Source organism: Uranotaenia lowii, chromosome 3 (assembly GCF_029784155.1).
Source record: "Uranotaenia lowii strain MFRU-FL chromosome 3, ASM2978415v1, whole genome shotgun sequence".
Classification (NCBI taxonomy): Eukaryota; Metazoa; Arthropoda; class Insecta; order Diptera; family Culicidae; genus Uranotaenia; species Uranotaenia lowii.
The window spans coordinates 357,202,446-357,228,715 of record NC_073693.1 but is presented as its reverse complement, the minus strand read 5'-3'; the positions used below and the strand labels follow the sequence as shown (position 1 = coordinate 357,228,715).

Below are 26,270 nucleotides of genomic sequence, written 5' to 3'. Positions count from 1 at the left end.
ATTCGGTTTCTTCTAGTTTAGCGTTTAGCCCTTTACCCAATACCCATATTGTGGTGATTTTATGCGATTTCACGTCATCTACAGCATTTTAAAGTTCAGCGGAAGCCGCCATCTTGAATTTCAAGAGGGCGTCAGATAGCTACTCATATGACTTCTTTGAGATTAGCCCTTTCATCCAATACCCATATTGTGGTAGTTTCATGCGATTTATAGTCATTTACAGCTATTTTACCTTATACCCATATTGTGGAAATTTCATATTATTTTCAGTGATCAAAATCTTTTTATTGTTTAGTGGAAGCTGCCATCTTGGATTTTTTTTTCCTGTCCACAATGGGACGGCTAAGACCAATATGGTCCAACTCGCCGATAGAGACATTCGACTTCTACTCGTTTAGCTCTTTCACTCAATACCCAAATTGTGAGAATTTCATGCGATTTTTAGTGATTAACAGCATTTGAAAGTTCAGTGGAAACCGCCATCTTGGATTTCAGGATAACGTCTGATAGCGAAATTTGACTTCTTCTTAGCCCTTTACCCAATACTCATATTGTGGGGGGTTTTATGCGATTTTTGTGATTAACAGCAGCCTCAGGCTCAGCGAAAGCCGCCACCTTGAATTTAAAGATGGCGTCAGAAAACGAAATTCGACTTCAACTCATGGTTTCAGTCCACCGGTCATTCACAACCAATCCCATATTTATTTCATTCAAAAAGTTTGTCTGTGAGTTAAGAACTCAGAAATAAGGAACTTATCCTACGCGTGCAATTCGTTGGTTTGCGAGAGAAACTATTTATAGCTTTAGATAACCATATGGCTCTCATAAAATCTGTATAAAATTAATTAGTCATTTATCTGATCATAATAAAGCTATTAAGCATTGAATTGATTAACGCCATGTTTATTGCAAAATTGTAATACAAAAAATGACGCCATGTTGGTGGAATCATTATGTCATTATGTCATATATTACAATTATGTATTTTTTAAATTTTACTTTTTCCCATAAAAATATATATATTTTTTTAAACTTCCTTATTTTAAAGGTTTGACGAGGTGCATTTATTTTAAGATACTTTTTCAGTTTTATAAAAACTTTGGTGACCAAAATTTTACAGCACAATGATTTTATCGACGCATAAAAAATTGGTCATGACGACGTTTCTAGAACAGGGCCATATGGTCATATTTTAGCTTTTTTTTAGAGTTCTGGTGATGTATTTTAGAAGCCCACCTGACTCCTGCGTCCAGAGGTATGAGATATGAGACGTACAACTAGAGACATGAGGCATGAGACAGGTCTCAGGTCTCAAGTCCCAGGTGTAAAATTTCGTGTCACAAGGCTCGTTTGCTAGGTCTCAGGTTGCAGTTCTCATCACGAATTTTTACAAGGTTTTTAGGAATTAACCCCTTTTTTAAAAGATTTTTCTGCAAGGTACATAAACCCGTGCAAAAACCTTTGTGTATTTATATTTTTGTATGGTATAATTTTCCCGGTTTTATTCATTTTAAATTCCTTCGTTGGCAAAGAAGCGTTGCATTGACAAATATCTTAAAAAAAAGGAAATCAAGCTTTTACTCTGGGACTAGAACTAACGGCTAATGAGAGCAGTTTTAAAAAGTTGATTAAGACAGATTTGTCTTTGCCTGATCATTGCTAGTTCTGAACTTGAATGATTTACACTAAAATTTGTTTTCGGGGTTTTGATCCTTATTCAGGTCTTTCAAAGCCACAATACTTTCTTTTTAACTTTTTGTACAAACACAATTTAGTTACCTTTTAAAGAAAAAATGCCTTTATCGATACTTAAAAAAAATACAACATTTTTCAAGTTGGAATGTCTCTGGTCTCAGCCAATGGATCGATCAATCCAAATAACCGTACTTGTGTGCATCCCGTACGACGTCCTTCATCCTAGCTGCGTACCTTAGCTGTGCCGCGGGCGAGTTGGCAAACCCTTCCGAAAGATCTCCGCTCAAATCGGGCATCTCGGCCGGATCGGTGCAAAGAATAGGAATATCAAACGCACTCATTATCATCACGAAGCGGGTGAATCGCTTCAACTGATCCTCGAAGGCACTGAAGGGGAACAACTTTTCCGGATCGCTTCCCAACTGTCGCAGTAGGCTGGACAGGGCGCTGTGGTAGACTTGGAGAGCTTCTTGATAGTGTTTTTCACGGAATTCGGCATCCGTACAGCAGAACAGGAAGTACGAAACGTCCAGTGCCGGGGAGCCGTATCGAACCAACTGCCAATCGATTAGGATCAATTCCGTCGGAAGTTTGTCCTAAAAACAAAAGTTATAAGTGAGTTAGGATCAAAAGAGTAACCGAAATTGTTTTACCTTGAAACCGAACATAATATTGTTGGTCCAACAATCGCCATGGTTCAAAACGGAGTAAGGCTCGGCTTGCGATCCATCCAAGCATTGTTCCATAATGGCCATATAGTCGTCGAGTAAGGCCTGCATCTTAGATCGTGCTTCCTGATCTTCCGTCGGGTCTAGCAGGGAAATTGCTCCCTCTACAGCTTTGCCGAAGGCCTGACCTAGATGTTCGGTACATTTTATGGTAGGAAGCAGCAGGTCCGGAAGTTTCAACTGCTCCAACAGTTCCGGTTGTTGATCGCGGGCGGCAAACGAGAGTGCATGAAACTTCCCAAGCGATCGCATCACCGTCATGACGAGATCGTAGTCCAGGGTGTTTAGTTTGTTCAACATCTCCAGACCCCGCTTGTTCAGATCCTCCATAAGAATCAGTGATTCACCCGCATCTTCCAAGTAACATGTGTGATAACACTTCGGCGTTCCGAAAAATCCCTGATCCGGACCTACACCCCGGGCCGTTTGGAACTCAAACAATGCCGGAAGTACCTTGGAGTACATTTCGATTTCACGTTCAAACAAAATGATTGATCCGTACTGTTCCCGCTTGGCGACCCGCAGCGGTGTGTGTTTGCAGAAGATCACCTCCTGGCGGGATCCTTCGCGGATTATGACCTGATGTATTTCACCCACCAGCCCATTTGAGTTGGATCCGGCCTTAAACTGTATCGTGTGTTCCGGTGAAAAACCCAGCTTGAGGGCTGCCTTGCTAGCGCATTCCTTGAAGAAAGGAGGAAGCTCTGCGGCGTCAGAAGTCATGATTAATACTGAATGGTCTGGGCCGCTGGGGATCTGATGGCGCGTCGTCAACCTGGAAGAGAAAACCATAGGAAAAAGATTATTATCTTATCTTCGGATGCGATATGAAAATGGGTAAGGCTTGATCGGCTGTTAAGTCCAAATTCGGAATGTTCTACGAGAATGATTCAGTGCTTATTGTATCAATTTTTGTTGCCAAAATAGAAAAGGTTATGTACAGCTTACGAGTGCAGGGTGACCGTAGAGTTACGTGGAGTTATTCCACTCGATTAGAGTTGATCAATTTTGCTGTAGTGACAAATTTCATTTGACCTTGCATAACTTCTCACGTAACTTTTTCAACTTTATCACTTATCACTAATCAAGTTTCTTAGCTACACTAATAATTATACAAAAACATTAAGGCGCAAGCTCGACGACTTCACCGAAAGATCCAAGACTGCAGGTCTCAAAATCAATGTCGGAAAGACCTAGTCGATGGAAATCAACACAGAAAATCCTTCCAATTTCGTGGTAGCTGCGCAACAAGTTAAGAAAGTGGAGTGCTTCCAGTATCTTGGTAGGCAGATAACGCATTATGGTGGAACCAAGAAAGACATCGAAATCCGGATCAGAAAGACCCGATTTGCGTTTGCAAGTCTCCGAAATATCTGGCAGTCACGCCAGATCTCTCTACGAACAAAAATCCGAATCTTAAATTCAAACGTCAATTCCCTGATGTTGAGGGTTGGAACTTGGGGCACGTAGGTAGACGCGGAAGCTGAAAGTATTTGCGAATCGCTACCTGCGGAATATCATCCGCGCTTAGTTGCCTGGCAACTGGTTCTCAAACGTGTAACTACATCGCCGGTGTCATCAAAGGGCGCTAGAAATCGAGATTCGGGAACGTAAGTGGAAATGGATCGGACAGACGCTGTGAAGAGATGAAAACGAGATTTCCAAGAGGCGCTTGAAAAAAAATTAAAGATTAGGTTCCCGATTCCTATTCTGATCATGTCCAACTCCATTTCTGATCGCTCAATCTAATCTTTCTGATCCTAATCATAAACCAATATCATACTTTTTCCAAACCTGATTCTGATTCCAATCCGTATTCTGATCCTGGATCATGTTACTGAATTCTTAACTTGATTGCTGATTCTGGATCCTGATCCTGGATTCTGATCCCAGATCCTGATTCTGGATCATGATTTCGTGTCGTTATTCTGAATCCTCATTTCTTATTCTGATCCTGATTCTAGTCATGATCCTTTTTCTCGGACTGAATCCCGGAATATGATCTTGGAGACTGACCTTGGAGGCTGGCACTAGTCAGATATACTTTTACAGCACTTAACAAGTAAATGGGAGACACGAATAACGCTATCTGGCGACAGAAATGGAAGTATGAGTTTTTTTTCGGAGCTTTGACCAGAGGTGCCAGGTGTTCTGTTTTTGAAAAGATTTTTCATGATTATCGAGACCTTTCTGGTTTTTGAAAAACTCTCAAATTGTTCTGATTTTTCAAAAATCTTTAAAATGTCTTAAATTGTACTGATTTAAAAAATCAGATGATATTTAAATTTGTTTTTTTTTCTATATGAACTGCAGTCCAGTCAAGAAGATGCTCACTTTTGTTGCATATATTAAGGCGTATTTCTCCTTTGTTTATGCAATCTAGTGGTGTCCCGAAAAATACTGATTTTTTTTCTTCGCAGTGTCCTGATTTTGGACAAAACCACCTGGCACCTCTGTTTGACAATCGCAAAAAGGTTGAAACGCCAAGTAAACAAAATTTAAACTCTCTCGAAAAAAATGCAACTGGAACAACACTTATTTTATCAGCTTTATTAATAAGAAAAATTTACAAATATCCATATTTGATGGCGTCTCTAATGATGCCACCCATACGAGACCCATAGCGTTGCTGAGCTTGCTCGGAACTCCCGAAGGCAACGGCCGCATCACCATGGGTGTGAATCTCAGCCGGATCGGTGCACAGGATCGGAACATCCAGGGCGGCCATGATGACCCCGAACCTACCGAAGGTCTTGAGCTGTCGCAACAAAGCGGTGAACGGGAAAACATCCATCGCTTCGCTGCCCAGGGCCTCCAGCAGGTCCTTGAGGGCGGTGTAGTAGATGCGAATCAGTTCATCGTAGAATTTGGCCCTAAAAACATCGTCCGCACAGCAGAACATGAAATAGAGAATGTCCAAGGCTGGCGAAGCGTACCGCACCAGCTGCCAATCGAGGAGAACAACTTCACGAGGGGCTCCGTCCTAGGGATTAAGAATATTGGTAATATGACATTGAAGTTATGTGTGGTTGAAAAAATTTTTACCTGATAACAAAACATCAGGTTGTTAACCCAGCAATCGCCATGGTTCAGAACAGCATAGGGTTCGGCCCGCTCGGGATCGACACAGTTCTGTAAGATACTGACGAAGTCGCTTCTCAATCCCTGAACCTTAGAACGAGCTCTTTCCTCGTCGAAGCCCAGCACTTGCACGGCTCCATCCAAGGCAGCTTCAAACATTCCCATAAGCTGTTCGTTACCCAACATTGCAGGTACCATTACATCTGGCATCTTGAACTGCTCGAACAGATCCGGCCGTTGATCCTTCATGGCCAAGGATAGTGCGTGGAATCGACCAAGTTGGACCATCAACAGCCTAGCATGTTCATAGTTGATGGGTTCCAATTTGTTCCACATGCCAAACTCTCGAATACGTAAATCTTCCATTAGTATTACGGCTTCTTCGACGTCGGCTGTGTATCTTGAGAGATAGGTCCTCGGAACACTAAAGAATCCGGTGTTCAAGTCTTCCGTAATTCCTTTCTGTCTTTGGAATTCAAATGCTACCGGCAGCAGGGAAGAATACACGGTTACTTCCCTATCGAAGAGAAACATCGAGTTGAACTGCTGCCTTCTACCGATATCCAGGGGAGGAATCTTGCACAGCAACACCATTGGATCTCGATGATCTTCCGAAATCGTTACCCGATATATTTCACCAATCAGCCCTTCACAGCGAGCATCTCGTTCTAGTTCAATCGAAAAATGTCCTGGAGTGAAGCCCTGCTCCGGAGCGATTTCTGCAATGCTTTGCTCTACGAAAGCCGGCAATACGCCAGTGTCTACGATGGGAACATCTTCTCTCAGAACGAACGATCCGTCTCCAGACTCGGTATTTTCTACAATGGGAACTTCCTCCCGCAATACGAACGATCCATCCGCCGCATCAGAAACTATAGGCGCTTCCTCTCGCAGCACAAACGATCCATCTCCTTCGGTTTCTAGAACAATAGGCGCATCTTCCTTCAACACGAACGATCCATCTCCTCCCGTCTCCAACACAATAGGGGCATCCTCCTTCAACACGAACGATCCGTCATTGCCGGGTTCTTCTCCAACAATCGGTACGTCCTCCCTGAGCACAAATGATCCATCACCTGATGGCGATGACGTATCTACCAGAACTGGTGCTTCATCGAGCAGTACGAAAGAACCACTGGGACCACCCGGAGCACCAGTGTGATTCAACTCGTACGTACCACTGGTCGCTTCCGGTGTGTCCCATTCCGGTGGATGAACTTCGGACGATACCATCAAAGTGTGCGGCTTTTCTTGCTGATTATGAGCTGCTTCCGCCATTTTTTTCCTGCTCCTGAAATTTCTCAACCGACGAGAACCACCGGAATTTTTTGGACCGAATCGTGAAAAAGCCGCCGAATATCTACTGCGCGGAATTTTCGGTGCCCAAACAGGGGTGCGATACTATTTACAGTTTGGGCTTTACGATAAAAAGATTTAACATATCTTATCACGGTGCGACTTCTAATCGCTTAAATGTGATAGAAATCGATAAACGAAAGCTGCATAGGAATGCAGCTTGGTGATTTTCGTTCCCCGAAACAAACAACGTATGGTGCTTTTTTTTATTAATTGACCATCAAATTTGTCCTAAGTTCAGATGAGGATTTAAGTTTCAGAATTTCTATTCGGGTTTTATTGTTCAAATTAAAATTTAGATTTCAGATTCTGATAAAAACAAATTTTGTTTGTCTTCAAAATTTCGACAGCACAAAACATTAATAAATTGTAACCTAAATAAAAGGAAGTCTCCCATCCGTGACAATGTTCCCTCCATTTGCGGAACATTGCCGTGACCAGGATTCGAACCTGGGTTACTACGGCCACAACGTAGGGTCCTAACCACTAGACGATCACGGCTATCGGGAGACGGATGAAGTCGCTCTCTGTTAGTAGGTTTATCAGGCCCAAATTACTAGAAACCGAACTGCTGCCAAAACAAAAACTTCAACCTGACTTATAGGCTCAACTGAACCGAAATTCGCTTACGGGTTGGCTGACAGAAATTTCAACCGCAATGAATCACAAGCTGGCTGGCTTTCAACATGCTGCCTTGCGTTCCGTTATTTAGACGATGAAAGTGAAAGACGTGGAGCATAAATAACAAAAAAAAAAAAACAGTTTTGCCGACTGGCTTAAAATAACTAAGACATTCGGCGGTCGAACAACCTTGGGTGGGGTTTTTTTTTCTGCTGCTGCATGTTGATTCGATCAATGCTGTCGGGGAGGAAAAACTTAACCAGAGCAACCAACATTTATATCATCAGCTGTTTCCGTGGTGTAGTGGTTATCACATCCGCCTAACACGCGGAAGGCCCCCGGTTCGATCCCGGGCGGAAACAATAATTTTTTTCATTATTGGTAAGATAACTTATTCTCATAAGTATGTAAACACATTTCAAAAGATAAAAATGGTTAAAAGGCAAACCAACAAGAATGGGAAAAATGACCAAAAATCATCAATTCAGATACAAATTGAAAACGGCACACATGAAAAAAATGAGAAAAAGGCAATAATGCAAAATGATAAAAACGCAAAAATGGCAAAAACACAAAAATAACAAACATTAACAAAATTACAAAAACTACAAAAATAACAAACATGACAATACTGACAAAAATTAAAAAAATGAAAAAAAGACAAAAATGACAAAATGACAAAAATGACAAAAATGTCAAACATGACAAAATGACAAGAATGAAAAAAATAACCAAAATGACAAAAATGACAAAAATTATAAAAATGACAAAAAAAGACAAAAATGATAAAAATGACAAAAATGGCAAAAATAAAAAATGACAAAAATTCCAAAACCAACAAAAATGACGAAAATTACAAAACTGACAAAAATAATAAAAATGACAAAAAAGGCAAAAGTTACAAAGATGATAAAAATGAAAATAATGACAAAAATGACTAAAATGACAAAAATGACAAAAATGACAAAAATGACAAAAATGACAAAAATGACAAAAATGACAAAAATGACAAAAATGACAAAAATGACAAAAATGACAAAAATGACAAAAATGACAAAAATGACAAAAATGACAAAAATGACAAAAATGACAAAAATGACAAAAATGACAAAAATGACAAAAATGACAAAAATGACAAAAATGACAAAAATGACAAAAATGACAAAAATGACAAAAATGACAAAAATGACAAAAATGACAAAAATGACAAAAATGACAAAAATGACAAAAATGACAAAAATGACAAAAATGACAAAAATGACAAAAATGACAAAAATGACAAAAATGACAAAAATGACAAAAATGACAAAAATGACAAAAATGACAAAAATGACAAAAATGACAAAAATGACAAAAATGACAAAAATGACAAAAATGACAAAAATGACAAAAATGACAAAAATGACAAAAATGACAAAAATGACAAAAATGACAAAAATGACAAAAATGACAAAAATGACAAAAATGACGAAAATGACAAAAATGACAAAAATGACAAAAATGACAAAAATGACAAAAATGACAAAAATGACAAAAATGACAAAAATGACAAAAATGACAAAAATGACAAAAATGACAAAAATGACAAAAATGACAAAAATGACAAAAAATGACAAAAATGACAAAAAATGACAAAAATGACAAAAATGACAAAAATGACAAAAATGACAAAAATGACAAAAAATGACAAAAATGACAAAAAATGACAAAAATGACAAAAATGACAAACATGACAAACATGACAAAAATGACAAAAATGACAAACATGACAAACATGACAAAAATGACAAAAATGACAAAAATGACAAAAATGACAAAAATGACAAAAATGACAAAAATGACAAAAATGACAAAAATGACAAAAATGACAAAAATGACAAAAATGACAAAAATGACAAAAATGACAAAAATGACAAAAATGACAAAAATGACAAAAATGACAAAAATGACAAAAATGACAAAAATGACAAAAATGACAAAAATGACAAAAATGACAAAAATGACAAAAATGACAAAAATGACAAAAATGACAAAAATGACAAAAATGACAAAAATGACAAAAATGACAAAAATGACAAAAATGACAAAAATGACAAAAATGACAAAAATGACAAAAATGACAAAAATGACAAAAATGACAAAAATTACAAAAATGACAAAAATGACAAAAATGACAAAAATGACAAAAATGACAAAATGACAAAAATGACAAAAATGATAAAAATGATAAAAATGACATAATTGACAAAATTGTCAAAAATGACACAAATGATAAAAATGACAAAAATGATGAAGATTTCTAAAATGGCGAAAATGACAAAAATCACAAAAATGAAAAAAAAATGGAAAAATGACAAAAGTGCTACAATAACAAGAATTACAAAAATGACAAAAATGAAAAAGAACGACAAAAATGACAAAATTACAAAAATTATAAAAATTTCAAAAATGACAGAAATGACAAAATTTATAAAACTTACAAAATTTAAAAAAATTACAAAAACTTCAAATACTAGAAAAAATTACAAAAATTTCGACGATGACACCTGGAGTCTCAAGGAAAATCTCAGGGAAAATGACCCCTGAACGAATCTGCAAGTTGTATCTATGGGTTTTTTCTATGTTTTCTTTTCAGTTGCTGGAGGAATTCTTCACAGCTTTCTCTGTAAGCCTGGTTTCAAAATATATCATGACATTTCAATGGGTTTCCTCAGTTTTGTGTTACTTTGGATAGATTGAAGCTTAAAAATTTGAATAGTTTTACATTTAAACTGGAAAAACTTGCATTGAAAAAAAAAACTATTACATGCAACTTTTTAACTGTGAGAATCGATTTAGCTTAAATTTGGCATATTCCTCTGTATATATCTCTGAACAAGAACTAAATTAATAAAACAACTGTGGTTTACAAGTTCATAACATTTATTTTCGGAACCGAGACAAACTGAATATAATTGCACAGCAATCATCAATATTGAACTTCATATCTTATCTGATGTTTCTTCCATTCAGCTCAACTGATTACTCGGAACAACACACACTGACCTTCGTTGAACGGGGTCTAGCAACATTTTGATCGTTCGCATTTTGTAATGCGTCCAAGATTCGAATCTCTACAGATAGCCAAACCGTATGGCATCCCGGATGGCCCCGGACATTCGCTTACGATACCGAGCCTCATCCCGTTCCTGGGTCGAAAACTCCAAAAACGAATTATCGTCCATCGATTCATTCGAAGCTTTTGCGTAATCGGTACAGGTAGGTGGCAGTGCGAACGCCGCAATCAGCAGGCCAATGATGCCGAACTTTTTGAGCTGCTGCTGAAAGGCTGACTGGGGAAATTGGCGTTCCGGATCGCCTCCCAGTAGGCGCAGAAGATTTGACAGCGAGTTGTAGTAGGTTTGAAGCATTTCCTTGTAGTGAAGTTGACGGAAGTCATCATCGGTGGCACAGAACAGGAAGTGTACGACGTCGTTTACCGGACTGGTGTTACGAATTGCTTGCAGATCTAGGAAGACCACTTCCTGGGGAGATTTCTCCTGGAAGAATGAAAATGATTTATAAGTTTGGTAGAGGATGATTAAAAGTTGTGTTTACCTCGTAACGGAACATCATATTGTTAGCCCAAATATCGCCGTGACAGAGCACCGTGTAGGGTTCGGCTGCCTTCGGATCCAAACACGCGTTAATCCGTTCCCAAAAGTTTTCGTACAATTTTTGCATCCTCTCCCGTGCGTCCTGTTCATGAGTTCCCAAAGTGTCGATCGACTTTTTAACCATACTGTCCAAAAATTCTTTGATTCCGGTGATTCTGGTCAGCTCGTCCCTGTGGGCCTTGAACTGTTCAAACACTTCCGGTCGTTGATCTTTCAAAGCCAGCGATACCGCATGGAACCGCCCCAATTGCTCCATCACTAGTTTAACATTCTCGTAACTCATCGGAACCAATTTGTCCCACATCTCGAACCGTCGCTGCCGGAGATCTTCCAGAGCAATCATATACTCTTTCGATTGCTCGTCGTAAACCGACAGATAGCACTCTGGGAAGGCGCTGAATCTGGCCTCAACCGGAACTTGTTTCTCCTCCTGGAAGCGACACATCGTAGGTAGCAGCGATGCATAGTAGTCACACTCTTTGCTAAACAGAAGCGGCGAATTGTACCGATCACGTGCTTCCTGGTTCGACTGCATAACTTTACACATGGCCTTCAGAGATCGATCAGTCCCACTTTCCTTTATATTGGCCCGAATCATTCTACCCACGAAACCATCGCCAACGGTTGATCCCGACTCCAGCTGGATGCTGTAACCGGAAGGTTTGAATCCCTGAGACAGAGCTACACGATTCAACAGATCTTGCAAAGCTTGAGGCAGGTCCTGAACGATGTTGTTGTTGTCGGCCATTGCGCTACACACGATTTCACTACTCGAACGCAACCTGTCGAATGAGGAAGGCTGGCAACAATTGATGCCCAATATACGACCGGACAGTCTGGCTTCTTTATCTAATCACTCACTGGTTTCGAATGCACAGATTGGGGAGTTTTTTGCTTCAGAATGAAAATTGAAGTGTCGAGATATGAGTAGCTGTACCAATGAAGGTAGGTTTTAAAATACATATATCACAATTATGCTCTGGCATTGTGAAATCGAACTTCCAATGTTTGTAAATAAACTTGCTGGAGGAGAATCTTGAATAATTACTCTTTTTGTGGGTGTCGGTTGCTCTTACTCATTTAATCCGCTCATTTTTGTTTCACAACATTATGAAGTGAAGTGAACATGCAGCACCCTCTTACGAACATACATTTTTGTCATAACATACGTGAAGTGTCTGGTGTACAGAAAATTTTTATTCGTAAGTTATTTCTTACGATTTTTTTTATCGCAATTTAAACATTTTATTCAATCGTTTATTATATTTAAAAAAAGAACAACTGTATTTTGGTTCTAAATTCAAATGTAAAGTTCAGATAAAATATGTAGATAAAGTACTGAATTTTGATGACCATCAATCAATTAACTTCGAAGTTATGTATTCAAAAATAAATCTCATAACAGATGAAGATCTCTATTTTTGTCGATCCTTGTCTGTTTCCAATGAGTTTTTTTGTTTTGTACATTTTTTCCAAAGATAAATTAGATTTCCGAAATAAGAGTGGGTGTAAAGTTTGTTTTTATTATGTTATTTAAGATCCTATAGATCAATACACAATTTTCAAACTTATTCAAAGTATGTAGAGAAAGCACATAAAGTTGATGAAGTTAATCGGTGGGAAACAAAATTGGAAGACTTTTAACAATTTTGTATTGTAAAAAGAGGTTTTTGATGTACAGAAGCTGCACCTCCCCATATACTGTTCATGTAAGCAAAGTGCGGGTGTATGTAAGCGTAATATACTTTCCAAGCAATTCTTTCGGAAACAAAACGTCGTACTTTCTTTAACAATGCAAAACTATATGAGGTGACTTTGGAGCTTACTCGGAGTATATGTTCATTCAATCGCAAATTTTCATCAATTAGGAGTCCAAGGTATTTAACTTTAAAGACCTGCTCAATTGCATTACCCTTTGTAACGAATATTTCTTGCCTACAATGACAGCAACTTGATTAAGGGCGCCACTTCCGGTTGGAAGGTTGCTGTCACAAGTTCGAAAGCCGACACAAAAGACTCTTGCTCTGGGCAGGTGTGAAGTTAATGGCTCGAAGAAGCACTACAAAATTGGCCCACGGTAAGCTAAGCAATTTAAACGGGGAAAATTAGTCCAAATCGAATAATTATAACCACGCAAAACACAAAAATACCAATCCTAAGTCCAATGGGAGTAAATCGACCTTAAGCGGTTTCCACTTGCATGCAATCTTTGCGTTTGAGGGATTTTGCCTACCCGCCAGGCGCTATGCGCAACGAATAAGAGTTCTGTTTTTGGTACTCTAACAAATTGCGTTGTATTCCTAGCAAATTCCTTCGCTAAAGTCCTAAGGAGCTCCTTGCTAATCCTCTTAATAATCTATTTACAATATTGGGTGAAATAGTGGTTTAAAAGAAAGGATCACGACAGATACTTCTAACCTGTTATCCGGTTGGTGCATGTACTAGCTGCTTTGTCCGAGTAGCTGTCAGAGTGATGTCGACAGCCCACGTGCCTTCCACGTAAGCACCGCAACGTAGCAATAGCGGTGTTCCTAGACCCCGGGGGTATTCAAACCGCAACCGAGTGTCGTTCCTGGTCCTCTGTCGTAGCCGAAAAGGTGCAACGATTCTCGATCCCAGACTCGGACCCACGTTGACGCGGGTTTCCTGTCAACGTCATACATTCATTTGTTACATTTTTCTCCACAACAAAATACGGTACTCGTTACCTTTTCCAATACGCTTTTATATTACACCAGCGTATGCTAACTGATATCTTTTTTTCACCAGACATACCTTTTCTTGAGCGCGCCTACCCTACCACTAAAGGACACGTGATTAATTTATAATTATTTTTTTTCGCATATATTTTCATCTAACATTACCGGTAACTCAAAAATCTGACCACAGGCCAACAACTCGTATCGAAATATATTATAGTATAATATTTCTTTTCCTTAGAAATGCGTACTAGTAAAACTGCTAGTTCATATGGCTTGACTAAATTTTTGGAATATAACGCACTGAACGGCTTAGCTCATTCCAACAAAGTGGCCGAACAAGTTGCTTCGATCTTATTACTTGGATTGGAAGTCCAGCTTTGAAACAAAAGGATCGATTCTTTTGTCTTTGCGTAGCCCCAGGAACCGATAACATATTCGATATAAGAACTAGCTTATCCGATATACCAACTACCGAGAGCAAAACGTGAGCAAACGGTGGAAATTGGAACCGTTTTAAGTGTTTCTAATTGTGTCTCGGCTGGTTCTCAAATCTAGATGGCGCTAAATGCTTCAAACATATAAAAATTAGAGTAGGGCGATACGTGTTGTCATATATATTTGAATAAGGTGGTTCGCTACTTTTATAATAATTTTAAACAAAAACTTTTAGACTTTTATTTATTTACTTATTTATTTATTTTTTTAACCAAGCTTATCAACAAATCAAGTTTGGTGGTTCGTTACACCTTCAAAAGTCGGAACTTTTTCTGATTGTTTGAGCAGGTTAAAATGATAAATTTTGTTTTTTGTAGGTTCAATGCCATATGATTTTGGTTGAAAATTTTTATTAAAATATTTGTGTCATGTGTAATATGTTCTTTTACAGGAGTAAGCCATGACTTTTAAGGCGACGGACGCGTTTTTTTCTCCTTCCAAAAATTAAATCAATGGCCTGTGTCGGCAAGCGTCCGCACAAAACGACCGCTTGGAGCCGCCACTAGTTCCCTCTCAGTGGAGAGAGGGAATCAGTTGAAAGAGAGAAATTTTTATCCGTTTTGTTATGATATTGATTTTCCAATTTGATTTTACACGCTAAACTAAGAACACTTTATAAATTGATTTTTTTTTGTTGCAAGGTCAAGAAATGAAACTCAAAATTCAGTTTGAGGAAGGTAAAACATTAAAATCTAATCACAAAATATAAATTTTCACGCATTTTCTTATCTGTATTAAAAAGAAAGTTTATTTTTTTTAGGGAATTCAATAAAAGGACCTTTTCAACATTCGTTTTTGCAAACACGGAGAAAAAAGTATAGTATTTCCAACAATAATCCACTTATCATATTTCTGACTAATTCTCGGCTAACTATAAATATTAAATTTCCAACTATATATATAATAGATTACCAGATTGAATTTCTGCATTTAAAAACACCTGTAATAGATTCAACTGTACTGCTATGATTGATTTTATGCATTTAACAGTAGAAATCATAGATTCAATTTTCATCGTATGATTGAGTTTGGGCATTTAACAATAACTATAGTGGATTCAATTTTATAGTATAATCTAGCCAAATGTTACTATGATTAATTGAATTATATGTCAATGATTGATTCAATAAGCGCAGCTATTAATATTGTAGATTCATGTTGTTTTTCCTTTCAAATCAAATTATATTTCTGGGTGATACCATGGAATTATTTATTGCTTAATCTAAAAAACTATTACATGTTTTAATTTATTAAAATTTAACCGCATCCATAAAGTTTCCCTTTAATAGGCTTCAGCAGCAGTATGTTGCACTTCTGGTTCTAACCTCATTTATTACTGGACCCTTCCAATCATCTGTTGTTTTTTTTTAGCAGCACCAGAAGACCATATTTCTTGGATCTTCTCTGTCAATGTTCCCCAGCAAATTTTCTTCGATTCACCACCAGCTTTTGGGGCCCATTTATCGGACTGGACGAAATAATCAAAACATGGGATGCGGTTCGAAAAAACATAGCTCCTTAACAGCAAATGATTTGGCCGCTAGCTGACCGTAAACGTCGTTACTTTCCTGGAAAAGTAGGAATCTTCTGAGAAGCCGGCATTTATTTTTGGCTGTGCTGACACATCCTCATTTTGAACCTGGGGTTTGGACCGCGCTTAATTTGTCCATTGCTGGCCCTCATTCTCGCTGCTCCTGACGGGGTATAGTCTAGAATCGAAGAAATGTTATTAGCCATCGTATCAAATTCAATCAAATAAAAAAAAACTTACCCGTCGTATTTGGCCATCTACACCAACAATCCACGGAGCCAAACATCGGGAACGATGAAGTTGCTAGAACCCCGGAGGCGTTTTAGTGGCAAGGAGCTTCTTGCTGCAACAAAACTTCCGCGCCGCCGGAATTTTTCTAATTTTTTTTTCTTTTATGCTGGCTGTGAGCAGGGATGGCAGGCAGGCTGTGGAAACACACTACACGCATATTTCATAATACTCTATATTTGTTCAAAGTATAGCCACGATTGCGTTAGGTCTATTATCATTTTGTAGTTGAGTTTATTATATTTAAAGTTAGATGCGAAAAAATCAACTGCGCTTTGATGATTGGTATAATCAGCCGAAATAATTAGAACAACTGTCGTCTTTTTTCTCCGTGCAGTTTGAATAATCGTTTGTAAAAAGTTTTTTTACGCTTCAACAAATCGTCGTTTGACTATTACAGAAATCGTTTGATTACAATTCTTATTTATGCGGGTTGTGTTTTGAGCAAAAGTTTTTGAAAAAAGTTTGAAATGTGCTTTAAATTTAACACGTTGTATAACACGCACTTTTATTTTTGGCCTTAAAATTTCGGCAAAAAATTGCATGTTATACATCGTTAAATACGGAAACAATTTTTGATGAAAATATACTTTTACAGTGTCAATAAACGTAAGGATAATAAAACTTAAAAAACAAAGTGTCAATAAACTAGTCATCTTTTTTCCGTGGTATCTCAGTAAAAAGTTTGTACAAAATAAATATTAGTTCCGAACTTTTCTTTGAGGATAGAGGGAAAATGAGCTTAAATCGTTAAACATCTAGCGTGTGATACATGGTGGAATCGAAGGGAAACATTTGAAAGATGATATTCCAGGCTGACGCGTACAATAATACCTTCTAGAACTGTTTTCATATTAATTTTTCACGTTTTTTTTTCACAAAAATCATAAATAATCCTTAAGCTTGTACTCTTTAATGTTCCCTGAAGGAAAAAAGGGATTAATTTTTAATGCGCAGTTCGAAGTCCGTTTTGAACCATCGCAAGGAAGAGAAGGGGTACTCAATTTTATGTTTATAGCATAGAACCATGTTTTGATCCACGGTCCAACTTAATTTTGAGTACCAAATCCGGAGCATGTATAATGCCATATTTGTGCATGGTGGTTAAAATGTTTGTTTTTTTCGCAAAAATTCCGAAGCGTGTATGAAACGAAGAATAAAGCAAAACAAAAAAACGGATTGAAAGCAAAAGAGATGCCAATTTATTTAATTGAAACCCTTTTAGAATTTGAAAAATACTTTGTGAATTTAATATGCAAACCAGCCGGTTGATCAATATTAGTTGCTGCAAGTAATCCTAACTCTCACTTTTTCGTGAGTCGTTGAGACATGTCTTAGGTATCTCAACAAAATCACACCGTTTTTAACTCGTTTTTAATACCAATATAGAACGCCGTCTTCTAGTGCCCTTCAGACATAATATTAACGCGCCAGAACCAAAGTTTACTTGTGAAGTCAGGTTTCCGAATTTACTTCTAACAATTTCAGTGATTTGCTGCCAGTTCACCAGTGACGTTTCTAGAAATTTGATTTCAAAGGACGATATTATAAGCAACCGTTAGAGCTTCGTTCCTTTAGGACATTAAATTTGAAGTTATATTGTTTTGTTTTAGAAAACAGCCGTACGGGTGTTTGGATTTTCAAAGTTATGTATTATCCATAAACTAACTAGAATTTTTGTTAAAGAATATTGGCGAAAAACATATTACATAATTGGTGCAAATTTGAAGCTTTTATCTGAGAAACTAGATATGATTTGCATGCATCGTAAGCGTAAATATAAAATAGATGACTGATCATCAATTCAATCCTTTTCTATTTAAGAGCAGCAAATATAGTTGTTCAAAATTGTTTAAAATACATCCAAATCCCTCTGATCGAGAATACTCATAAGTACCACGGATTTGTCAAGTCATAGCTTGAAATAAGCGATTACGCTTTACTATAAACAGTATTAACAAAAAAAGCAATTCTTAGATGCACTTTATTCTTATATTAATGTGTTAAATTGAAAAAAAAATTACGAAACACAAAAACATATCACAACTGGCAGCCCTGCTGGTACCAAGGAAAGAAAATCAAAACAAAAAATTTACTCTCTCACCGATAGTTTTACGCGATTTTAACAACTTTCACCACCTCGTTTGATACCAGCACCGGGTGCAAAAAATCCGGAAAATGTGCAGGAACCCTTGGAACTTTTCAAAAAGTGTGCCAGTATCGTCAAAAAAATTTAAAAAAGGTAACTCTCAATTTTTCCATACAAAATTTCATCGAAAGGAACCATTTTGATAAGCGCCATCCCTTAGTGGGAGTTGCAACTAGCTCTCAAAAAAACTCACCTCATTCTCAGAATGTGTTAGAGTCTGTTAGAGAGATAAGGATCCATAAGCTGCCTGGCATTTTCGGAGAAACCGAAATATTTCAATTTTTAACTTAGATCTTGTGATGAACATAATCAAAGGCTTTGCAAGTATCTATAAAAATACATGCAACAGTTCTTCTCTCATCCAGGCTTTCTGCGATTTTACTTATAAGATTAGCACGAGCACTTAGTGTGTTTGATTTGGGGACGAAACCGAATTGATTGGCATGTATTAATTCACACACATGATTTCGCACACACACACCAAATAATGAATGTGAGAAGAGCGACATATCTCATGATGCAAAATGAATAGAAATGTAGTGATTTAATTCAATTTGTCAACTTGTAAAAAAAAGAAAATTAAAATTTTCAAAGACCAAGTCAATTGGGTGTAACTTTTTAATTTCTCAAACCCTACGAGATCTTAAAAGCTTTGTTTTGATTCAAACCCAAAGATTTTTTGCAGAATTTTTAAGTAACGTTTACATTTGAATTTTAAGGCGTGTATGGAAAAATTTAATATTTTGTACTGAAAAACTGCATCATTTTTGTTTATTCTGTAAAACCGAGGCTGCTAATGATTTTTGTGTCAATTTATGAATACTCTAAAGAAATTTTCCGCTGAACAACTTTGGCGAAGACCGTAACTTCGTATTTTATAAGGCAAAAAGTCATTAGCTGTTTAACAGGAGTATGACTTTTAGCAATGAAAAACGATAAATTCAATTGACAACACTGCTGGTGCCTCGCGTAGTATCGCATGAAAAGTAGTCATTCAATACCTCGCTAGGCGCCCAGCAGTGATGTCAATTGAATTTATTGTTTTTCCATTGCCTAAAGGCATTCCCCCATTCAACACCTAATAACTCTTTTGTCTAAAAAGATACGAAGTTACGGTCTTCGATAAAGTTGTTTAACAAAAAATTTCCTTTGAAAAAATTATAAATTCGCACAAAAACTATTAGCAGACTTGGTTCCACAGAAGAAACGAAAATAATGTTAAGTGTTAAGTTTTCAGTACTAAATATTCAATTTTCCCATACCAACCTAAAAATTAAAATTCACGCATGTAAGCGTTACTTAAAAATTCTGCAAAAAATTATGAACTCCGAAGAGTCCCCCATTTTCCTGTTGAAGTTCAAACTACAAGTAATGAGTAGTGAGCGTCGTTGAGCGACCTCTTAAAGTTAACCATATAAGTTAAAATTTGATATGGGGCACCCTGTTAAGTCGAGGGACAGTTCGGCCCTCAAGCTTTTAATTCCGGGAATCCCTTTTCTTGTACCACTCTTCTGTTTTACTCAAAGCCGTTGTGTGAAAGAAGTTCCGAAGGTGGTTCAAAAACAGCATCAAATTTCATCTGAAATTGCCCATTGTCTCCCATTGACGTATGAGAACGTGTAAGTTCCTATTGGACTGCACTCGGACCCCAGTATAAAATCGATGTTCTAATATGAAATGAATTTCAACATTTTGAAACTTTGAATTAAGACTCAAATAATTGATAACTTCGTCGCTGCTTTATCTGTCCAGTTCTATTCTGCGATGCTTTCAGAGAACACTGAGGTCGTTCAAAAATAGAACCTATCCATAATTCCGGTGCACAACTCAGTGCAATATTCTAATTTGTTTCGCGGAAAACACCTTCTCATAGAATATTTCAATTCGCCATAATGCCACGCCACAATAGAACTTCCTACCCCGCAAACTTAACAAACAACGATCTGCATCGAAAATATAACACTATATACGTATTGTTGCTCACCACATAAATTTAACAAACAAAACGTGCACCACTTGATATACGACTTGTCTATGTAGTACTAGGTAAGGGGGTTGTTATCATTTTTTAAATGAAATGGTGCGATTCGTTCAAAATGACATAATATTTTAGCGTTCTGATAGTGTTACACTGTTAATTTGAACAGATTGAAATTTTTACCGCATATTCACAAAAAAAGCTACTGTAAACGTTCCCAATTCCACCGTTTTCAATGTCAATAACGTAGCTGCATCTCACAACAATTGCCACATTTCCGCATATCATTGAGGTATAATAAAGCAGTTGTGTTCTGCTCATCACACTTGATGTAGACGAACTTCATCAACGATCGCACCGCAAGATCAAAACACATTCGTTATCAGACCCACCTGTTTCTAAACCTTCGTTCAAAATTGGAGAAAAGTCCCGGTAAGATGAATTACCAGTCGGCGGCAATACACTAACCCGGTACCGGTAAAAACGGAACTTGCAACCTGTTTCGAGACAGAATCACTTGCTCGATGATGATTGATACACGTTCGTGCGATCGCGCCAACACGCCAAACAGAACTGATTCGCACGCATCGTAACGTTCTAAGCGGCTCCAACCAAGCTTTGCGAGAAGTCTCAATACAACAACACATGGCAAAGAATTAGTTGCGCTATAGTCATGCAATGATGATGCCGCCGCCGCCGGGCAGAAGAGTTCTATGGAGAGGAGGTTGACGTTCGATGTGATTCTTCAATTAGCGTCGTTGAACCGGTTCGTGATAGGGATGTTCAGTTAGTTAGTTTTTTTTATACAGGTCAAGATTAAGTGGGGGATACATTTTTTTCTTATTTGCTCACACTTGAAAGGATGGATGCACCAATTTTCCTCTCTTTTTTCAATTGTATATTAAAGTAATCTGTTTCTAAAAATGCGAAGTGAATACATTCCGTATTCTGCAGAAATCATTTCTGTCATGGGTCTTCTTATCCGTTCTGCCTAAATTGAAGATTTTAGTTCAAAACTATCGTTGCAACACCTAAAAAGCTATCCGGAATCTTTCCATCATTTAACTGAATAAATAATAAATGCCACAAATTAATTTCAATGTGCGTGAGCATCCCTAGAAAGAAAATAATTGCGGTGTCGTATCAATTGATCAAATTTTTAATAGCTTTTCACTTTTGACCTATCCACTGTAATACTTGTTAGTGCGAGTGAAATCCCAAAATAGTTTAGTCACTTTCTATACATTTATGGGTGAATTTATCTTTGTAACTAAGCGTGATTTTCATTATAGGAAAACGAGATCCACGCTAACGAAGTCAATTGAACTCTTGAACAAAAGCAGTGTTCTGAATATCACTCATTTTCAATGAATGTTTCTGATTGCACTTCGCACCTGAACGTACAGCGGTCGGGTTTCGTTATTGATTGCTACTGGACCTACCCGATCATCGATCGTTCAATTCATCGCTAAAATACAGATCACCTCGCACGATGCTTGCTGTCAAAACAGTGCAGCACCATCATCAAATTGGAATATCACCAATGCGCAATGCATATGGCGAATCTTGTTGGTCTTCGATCAGGAGTGAATGGATCAGGCAGTGAGTGAATGATACATGAAGCCGATCATTAGCGTATTTTGTTTGATTTGATATAAAGCAAATTAATAAATTTATTTGTTGTTATAACGTTTTTTAACATCAGTATGATCAAAATCAAATTGCAGTTGTGTTTGTGAGGGAAAGATGTTCACTTTCGCCGTGTTTTTCAATTTTTACAAGTTCTCTTATCAAAATGTCGTACGTCACGTTAAAACTACTGAGAATTTATGGTGTCCCGCACAACTGTTTGATTTTTCTCGTCCTTAAAAAAATAATTTTGAATTTCATATAATTCAGGCAGATACTGAGTGAGCTACATTCAGAATGGATCAGTTTGTATCTCACTCATCTCCGATATGCGATGTTTGCTGAACCGATGATTCTGAATGATGCGACTCGGTTTGCATAGCTGATAGGAGCGCTGATCGAGATCAAAATCAATTTAAAATTTGAATCTGAAATCTGAAATGTGAATCTGAAATCTGAATCTGAAATCTGAATCTGAAATCTGAATCTGAAATCTGAATCTGAAATCTGAATCTGAAATCTGAATCTGAAATCTGAATCTGAAATCTGAATCTGAAATCTGAATCTGAAATCTGAATCTGAAATCTGAATCTGAAATCTGAATCTGAAATCTGAATCTGAAATCTGAATCTGAAATCTGAATCTGAAATCTGAATCTGAAATCTGAATCTGAAATCTGAATCTGAAATCTGAATCTGAAATCTGAATCTGAAATCTGAATCTGAAATCTGAATCTAAAATCTGAATCTGAAATCTGAATTTGAAATCAGAAATCTGAATCTGAAATCTGAAATGTGAATCTTATTTAAAAAATTGTTGTTTTTTGTTTTGAATCTGAATTTTAATAAAATGGAATGTAAAATATTAATCGTATAACTTGAAACGTTATATTTACAGTACACTTTTATATTGTTGATTCAACCATACAGTTAGTCTGATTTTACTGCATTCCAATAATAAACCATCGTCAAAAGAGAACTTCAAAGTTACAAGTATCCCAGCCGGAAGACGTCTCTCAGTAGGCCTTGCATTCGAGTTTGATACCGCTTGTCAAACGATTCTGTCGTCGTTTGTTTCTGTTCTAGTTCGTCTGCAGTATCCGGACTAGCTTGCAATACCAACGGAATTTGAACCATGGCCATAATGATCGCATACTTGGCCTGGGATCGTATAAGTCGCATCAGTGTTGTCAGCGGAAATCGCTCAGTGGCATTTTCCCCTCCCAAGCGTTCCAAATTATCGCGCAGAGCGTTCTGATAGGTCTGCAGCATGTTGTCGTAATGATGCCGCCGGAAGGATTCATCCGTACTGAGGAACATAAAGTGCAGGAAATCTAGTGCCGGTGACCCGTATCTGGTTAGCTGCCAATCTAACATCATAAGTCGATTTGGGAAACCACCCTGCAAGAAAGATTGTGCGTGTCGTTTACTTTGAGGTTTGATAAGAATATTGATAAGTATGTTTATCCTACATTGTAGCTGTACATAAGATTGCTGGCGCTGTAATCCCCATGGCAGACCACGCAGAAGGGTTCCGACGATTCGATATCGGCAATAACCTTAAGTTCTTCTACGAATGTTTGCTTCAACTTGGATAACTTCTCTTTCTTACTGGTTTCATGGACGTTCAAGGTTTCGGCAGCTTTATCGAACGCTTGTTCCATTGTTTCCTTAAAACCGGGAATGGATTCTACCCGATCGTCAGTAACATCCCCTAGTTCTTCTTGCAGTTTTTCGAAAATTGCCAAATGTTGTTCTTTAAGTGCCAAGGAAATGGCATGGAAACGACCCAGCTGAACCATCGCCAAGCGACCGTGATCATAGTCGATTGACTCCGGCTTGCTTCGATTTTCGAACAACCGGCGCGTGGTATTCTCCAGAATCAAAATACCTTCCCTTCGTTTCCGATCAAAGTAGGCATGGTAACACGTGGGAGAAAACACAAAATCCTCTAACGTTTCCGGAATGTCTTGTTCCTGTAGGAATTGTGCCATCGTCGGAAGAAGCTGCTGATAAACAAAAACTTCTCGCTCGAACATCGCCAACAACCCTTCGTCAGCTTCCGGTGGAGGTACTTTACACAGCAATGCTACCTCCCTCAAATCTTCACGAATCGTAATCTGGTATATAATCGATACAGACCCCGAGCTGTGGACATTTCGGAAATCGAAATCCACGGTGTGCTGCCGACCGAACTGTAACTTTTCTGCGGCCCGTTCGATGCCATCTTTGACATAACGCGGCAGGTTTACCGGATTCATTCTACGGTTCTCGGTGACTGTTTTGAAACGACAAACGCTTCCAGTTAACACACAAATGGAAGCCGACACAGTTTGATAAAATTACGAATCCAACTGCTGATAAGATATGGGCTACGGTTGCGGTTTTTCCAATAATTTATCTGGAAATCGCTTTCAAAGTGTGTCATGCCGTGCCTTCTTAATCAACACTGGATAGTCATTTGGGAACATTTATTTGTTTTGAATGTAAGCAAATTTGTCAGTTTTTCCTTATTTATTAATTCAATCCTATCAGATGAACTTAAAGAAAACCTTCTGAACTGACTAACTAAATTTCAAGTTGGTCCATGCAAATAAATGCAATGGTTTGTTCCTCACCTGACCAATAGGTTATTCTACACATTATGCAGCACAGCATTACACATCGTAACAACAAAACTCAGCTCTTAAAAGGCTATTATTTTTCTGTTACGTTACACAGCTCAGCATTACACATCGTAATAACATAGCTCAGCCAGTTTCGTTATACAGCTCAGCTCAGCATTACGCATAGTATCGACACATCTCTGTCCAACAAAGGCATTATACAGAAAACATTATTGAACAGCCTTCAACAGAACAGCATTACACATCGTAACAACAAAGCGCAGCGTTTTCTGAAGGCTATTATTTGTCTATTACTTTACACAATATTGCATTACTTATCGCATGCATGCATTACTTTTTTCCTTGTTTTAATAAGAACCTTTCTTCCTTCAGAACACAAATTCATTCAATATGAAAAACGTAAACTTTTATAAAAGAAAATACCCACTAAATTATTCTTTAGGACTTTATGATACTGTATTTGTATATAGCCAGTATTGAAAAAAAAATCCGGCAATGATGACGAAAATTTGTGGGTACTTATTTTCAAAATCGTCATCCACTTTTAACCAATGTATGTACTGAATATTAATAAATCTAAACTACAAATTTCTTAACCTTTAGTTCTCTCTTCTCTCTTCTTATCCAGGTTGAAAGTCTAGACGAAGAAAACGCTCGCGTTCTGGTACGCCTCGCACTCGGCGGTGATCAGGTCTCGCTCAACGAATATCTTTTGCAGCTAGTCTCGAAGGCCGAGTACAGCAAGTTCTCCAAAGTTTTGAGTAAGTCGGTTTTCGAACATTGGAAATCATCTTTAAAAAACGGTATCCTTAACAAAACTAACAATTCTTCCCTCATCTTTGCAGACAGTGCCAAGTACGAGGAATACAAAAACCGCGAAGCTGCTCCGGCCGTTGTCGTAAAAGAGGAACGATCTTCGGAGATACGGAAGGTTAAAAAGGAACCCTCGGATTCGCCTCCTCCGCCCAGCAGGTCAAAACCACCGCAGGACGCTCGGAAACCTCGATCGCACAGCAGCTCTCGATCACCGTCACGCAGCCAACGGCGAGAACATAAAGAAGATCGCGTCCGCGATCGAAGACGGGACGATCGCAACGACGACTACAGTAGGAATAGAGATCAAGTGGAACGTAGTGATCGTTATCGAGAAGAAGAACTTGAACGCCAAACGGAACAACACCGAAACCGTCGTCGGAGCAACTCCCGAGATCGGCGGGTACAGCGACCGGCATATACCAGTGAAGATTCCGACTCGGCCAGCTCGGATTCCGATTCGGAACGGGATCGACGCCACAAGCACCATCATAAGCACAAATCATCGTCCTCGTCCACCACGAAGCACTATGCGCGAACCTCGTCGGGGACCAAGAAAAAGTCTCACAAGTACAAACAACGGCGAGATCCGTCGAGGGACAGGCATCACTCCTCCGACGACGATGATCGGCACCACAAGAAAAAGACAAAAAAGAGCAAGAAACAGCGGAGCCGATCCCGGAGCAGAAGGTAGGTGAAGATATGTGTTCTACCCCTAGCCTTGTGGGTTTATGTATTTTGTGATTGAAATTCAACGTTTTTTTTAACGATTAAGAAACTTGTTCAAAGTATTCTAAACAATGCGGGTTCGTGTATGCTTTCATCCGAATGCCTTGAGATCAAAATTATTCTAGTTAGTTGGGAATACTAGTAGGTATGTATTGTTGAAGAATCTCGATTGCTTCTGGGAAGTTGGGTCGAT

The 26,270-nt window shown here is 38.1% G+C and overlaps 4 protein-coding genes and 2 non-coding genes across 6 annotated transcripts; 2 read left to right on the top strand and 4 right to left on the bottom strand.

Annotated features, from left to right (window-relative positions):
• Window positions 1-1,795: 1,795 nt before the first annotated feature.
• LOC129753996 (uncharacterized) lies at window positions 1,796-6,835 on the bottom strand. The gene is made up of 4 exons (XM_055749850.1): window positions 5,469-6,835; window positions 4,994-5,406; window positions 2,349-3,198; window positions 1,796-2,291 (listed from the first exon to the last, which is right to left on the bottom strand). Exons 1-4 carry the CDS (start codon window positions 6,780-6,782, stop codon window positions 1,869-1,871), a joined length of 3,000 nt encoding a protein of 999 aa, XP_055605825.1. The 5' UTR covers window positions 6,783-6,835; the 3' UTR covers window positions 1,796-1,868.
• A 454-nt stretch (window positions 6,836-7,289) lies between these two features.
• Window positions 7,290-7,361, bottom strand: Trnah-gug (transfer RNA histidin (anticodon GUG)). Its single transcript has one exon. It is a non-coding gene; the product is annotated as a tRNA-His (tRNA).
• Window positions 7,362-7,770: 409 nt separating this feature from the next.
• Trnav-aac (transfer RNA valine (anticodon AAC)) lies at window positions 7,771-7,843 on the top strand. The gene has a single exon. It is a non-coding gene; the product is annotated as a tRNA-Val (tRNA).
• Window positions 7,844-10,424: 2,581 nt separating this feature from the next.
• On the bottom strand, window positions 10,425-12,089 carry LOC129751065 (uncharacterized). Its single transcript, XM_055746330.1, has 2 exons — window positions 11,079-12,089; window positions 10,425-11,020 (listed from the first exon to the last, which is right to left on the bottom strand). The coding sequence occupies exons 1-2, from the start codon at window positions 11,883-11,885 to the stop codon at window positions 10,595-10,597; spliced, it is 1,233 nt and encodes a 410-aa protein (XP_055602305.1). The 5' UTR covers window positions 11,886-12,089; the 3' UTR covers window positions 10,425-10,594.
• A 10,750-nt stretch (window positions 12,090-22,839) lies between these two features.
• LOC129751066 (uncharacterized) lies at window positions 22,840-24,331 on the bottom strand. The gene is made up of 2 exons (XM_055746331.1): window positions 23,381-24,331; window positions 22,840-23,309 (listed from the first exon to the last, which is right to left on the bottom strand). The coding sequence occupies exons 1-2, from the start codon at window positions 24,167-24,169 to the stop codon at window positions 22,896-22,898; spliced, it is 1,203 nt and encodes a 400-aa protein (XP_055602306.1). The 5' UTR covers window positions 24,170-24,331; the 3' UTR covers window positions 22,840-22,895.
• A 594-nt stretch (window positions 24,332-24,925) lies between these two features.
• LOC129753995 (uncharacterized) lies at window positions 24,926-26,149 on the top strand. Its single transcript, XM_055749849.1, has 3 exons — window positions 24,926-24,934; window positions 25,164-25,296; window positions 25,381-26,149. The coding sequence occupies exons 1-3, from the start codon at window positions 24,926-24,928 to the stop codon at window positions 26,040-26,042; spliced, it is 804 nt and encodes a 267-aa protein (XP_055605824.1). The 3' UTR covers window positions 26,043-26,149.
• The last annotated feature ends 121 nt before the right edge of the window (window positions 26,150-26,270 follow it).

What these genes read in the sequence shown, in the direction of transcription:
- LOC129753995 (XM_055749849.1), top strand. An exon ending in CAAGTTCTCCAAAGTTTTGA is followed by an intron (nt 25,297 to 25,380) that starts GTAAGTCGGTTT and finishes TCATCTTTGCAG; the next exon opens with ACAGTGCCAAGTACGAGGAA.
- LOC129753996 (XM_055749850.1), bottom strand. Translation starts at nt 6,782, where the DNA reads ATGGCGGAAGCAGCTCATAATCAGCAAGAAAAGCCGCACACTTTGATG. An exon ending in GCCATCAAATATGGATATTT is followed by an intron (nt 3,199 to 4,993) that starts GTAAATTTTTCT and finishes TTTCTCTTCCAG; the next exon opens with GTTGACGACGCGCCATCAGA. An exon ending in ATATTATGTTCGGTTTCAAG is followed by an intron (nt 2,292 to 2,348) that starts GTAAAACAATTT and finishes TTTTGTTTTTAG; the next exon opens with GACAAACTTCCGACGGAATT.
- LOC129751066 (XM_055746331.1), bottom strand. Translation starts at nt 24,169, where the DNA reads ATGAATCCGGTAAACCTGCCGCGTTATGTCAAAGATGGCATCGAACGG. An exon ending in ATCTTATGTACAGCTACAAT is followed by an intron (nt 23,310 to 23,380) that starts GTAGGATAAACA and finishes TCTTTCTTGCAG; the next exon opens with GGTGGTTTCCCAAATCGACT.
- LOC129751065 (XM_055746330.1), bottom strand. Translation starts at nt 11,885, where the DNA reads ATGGCCGACAACAACAACATCGTTCAGGACCTGCCTCAAGCTTTGCAA. An exon ending in ATATGATGTTCCGTTACGAG is followed by an intron (nt 11,021 to 11,078) that starts GTAAACACAACT and finishes TCATTCTTCCAG; the next exon opens with GAGAAATCTCCCCAGGAAGT.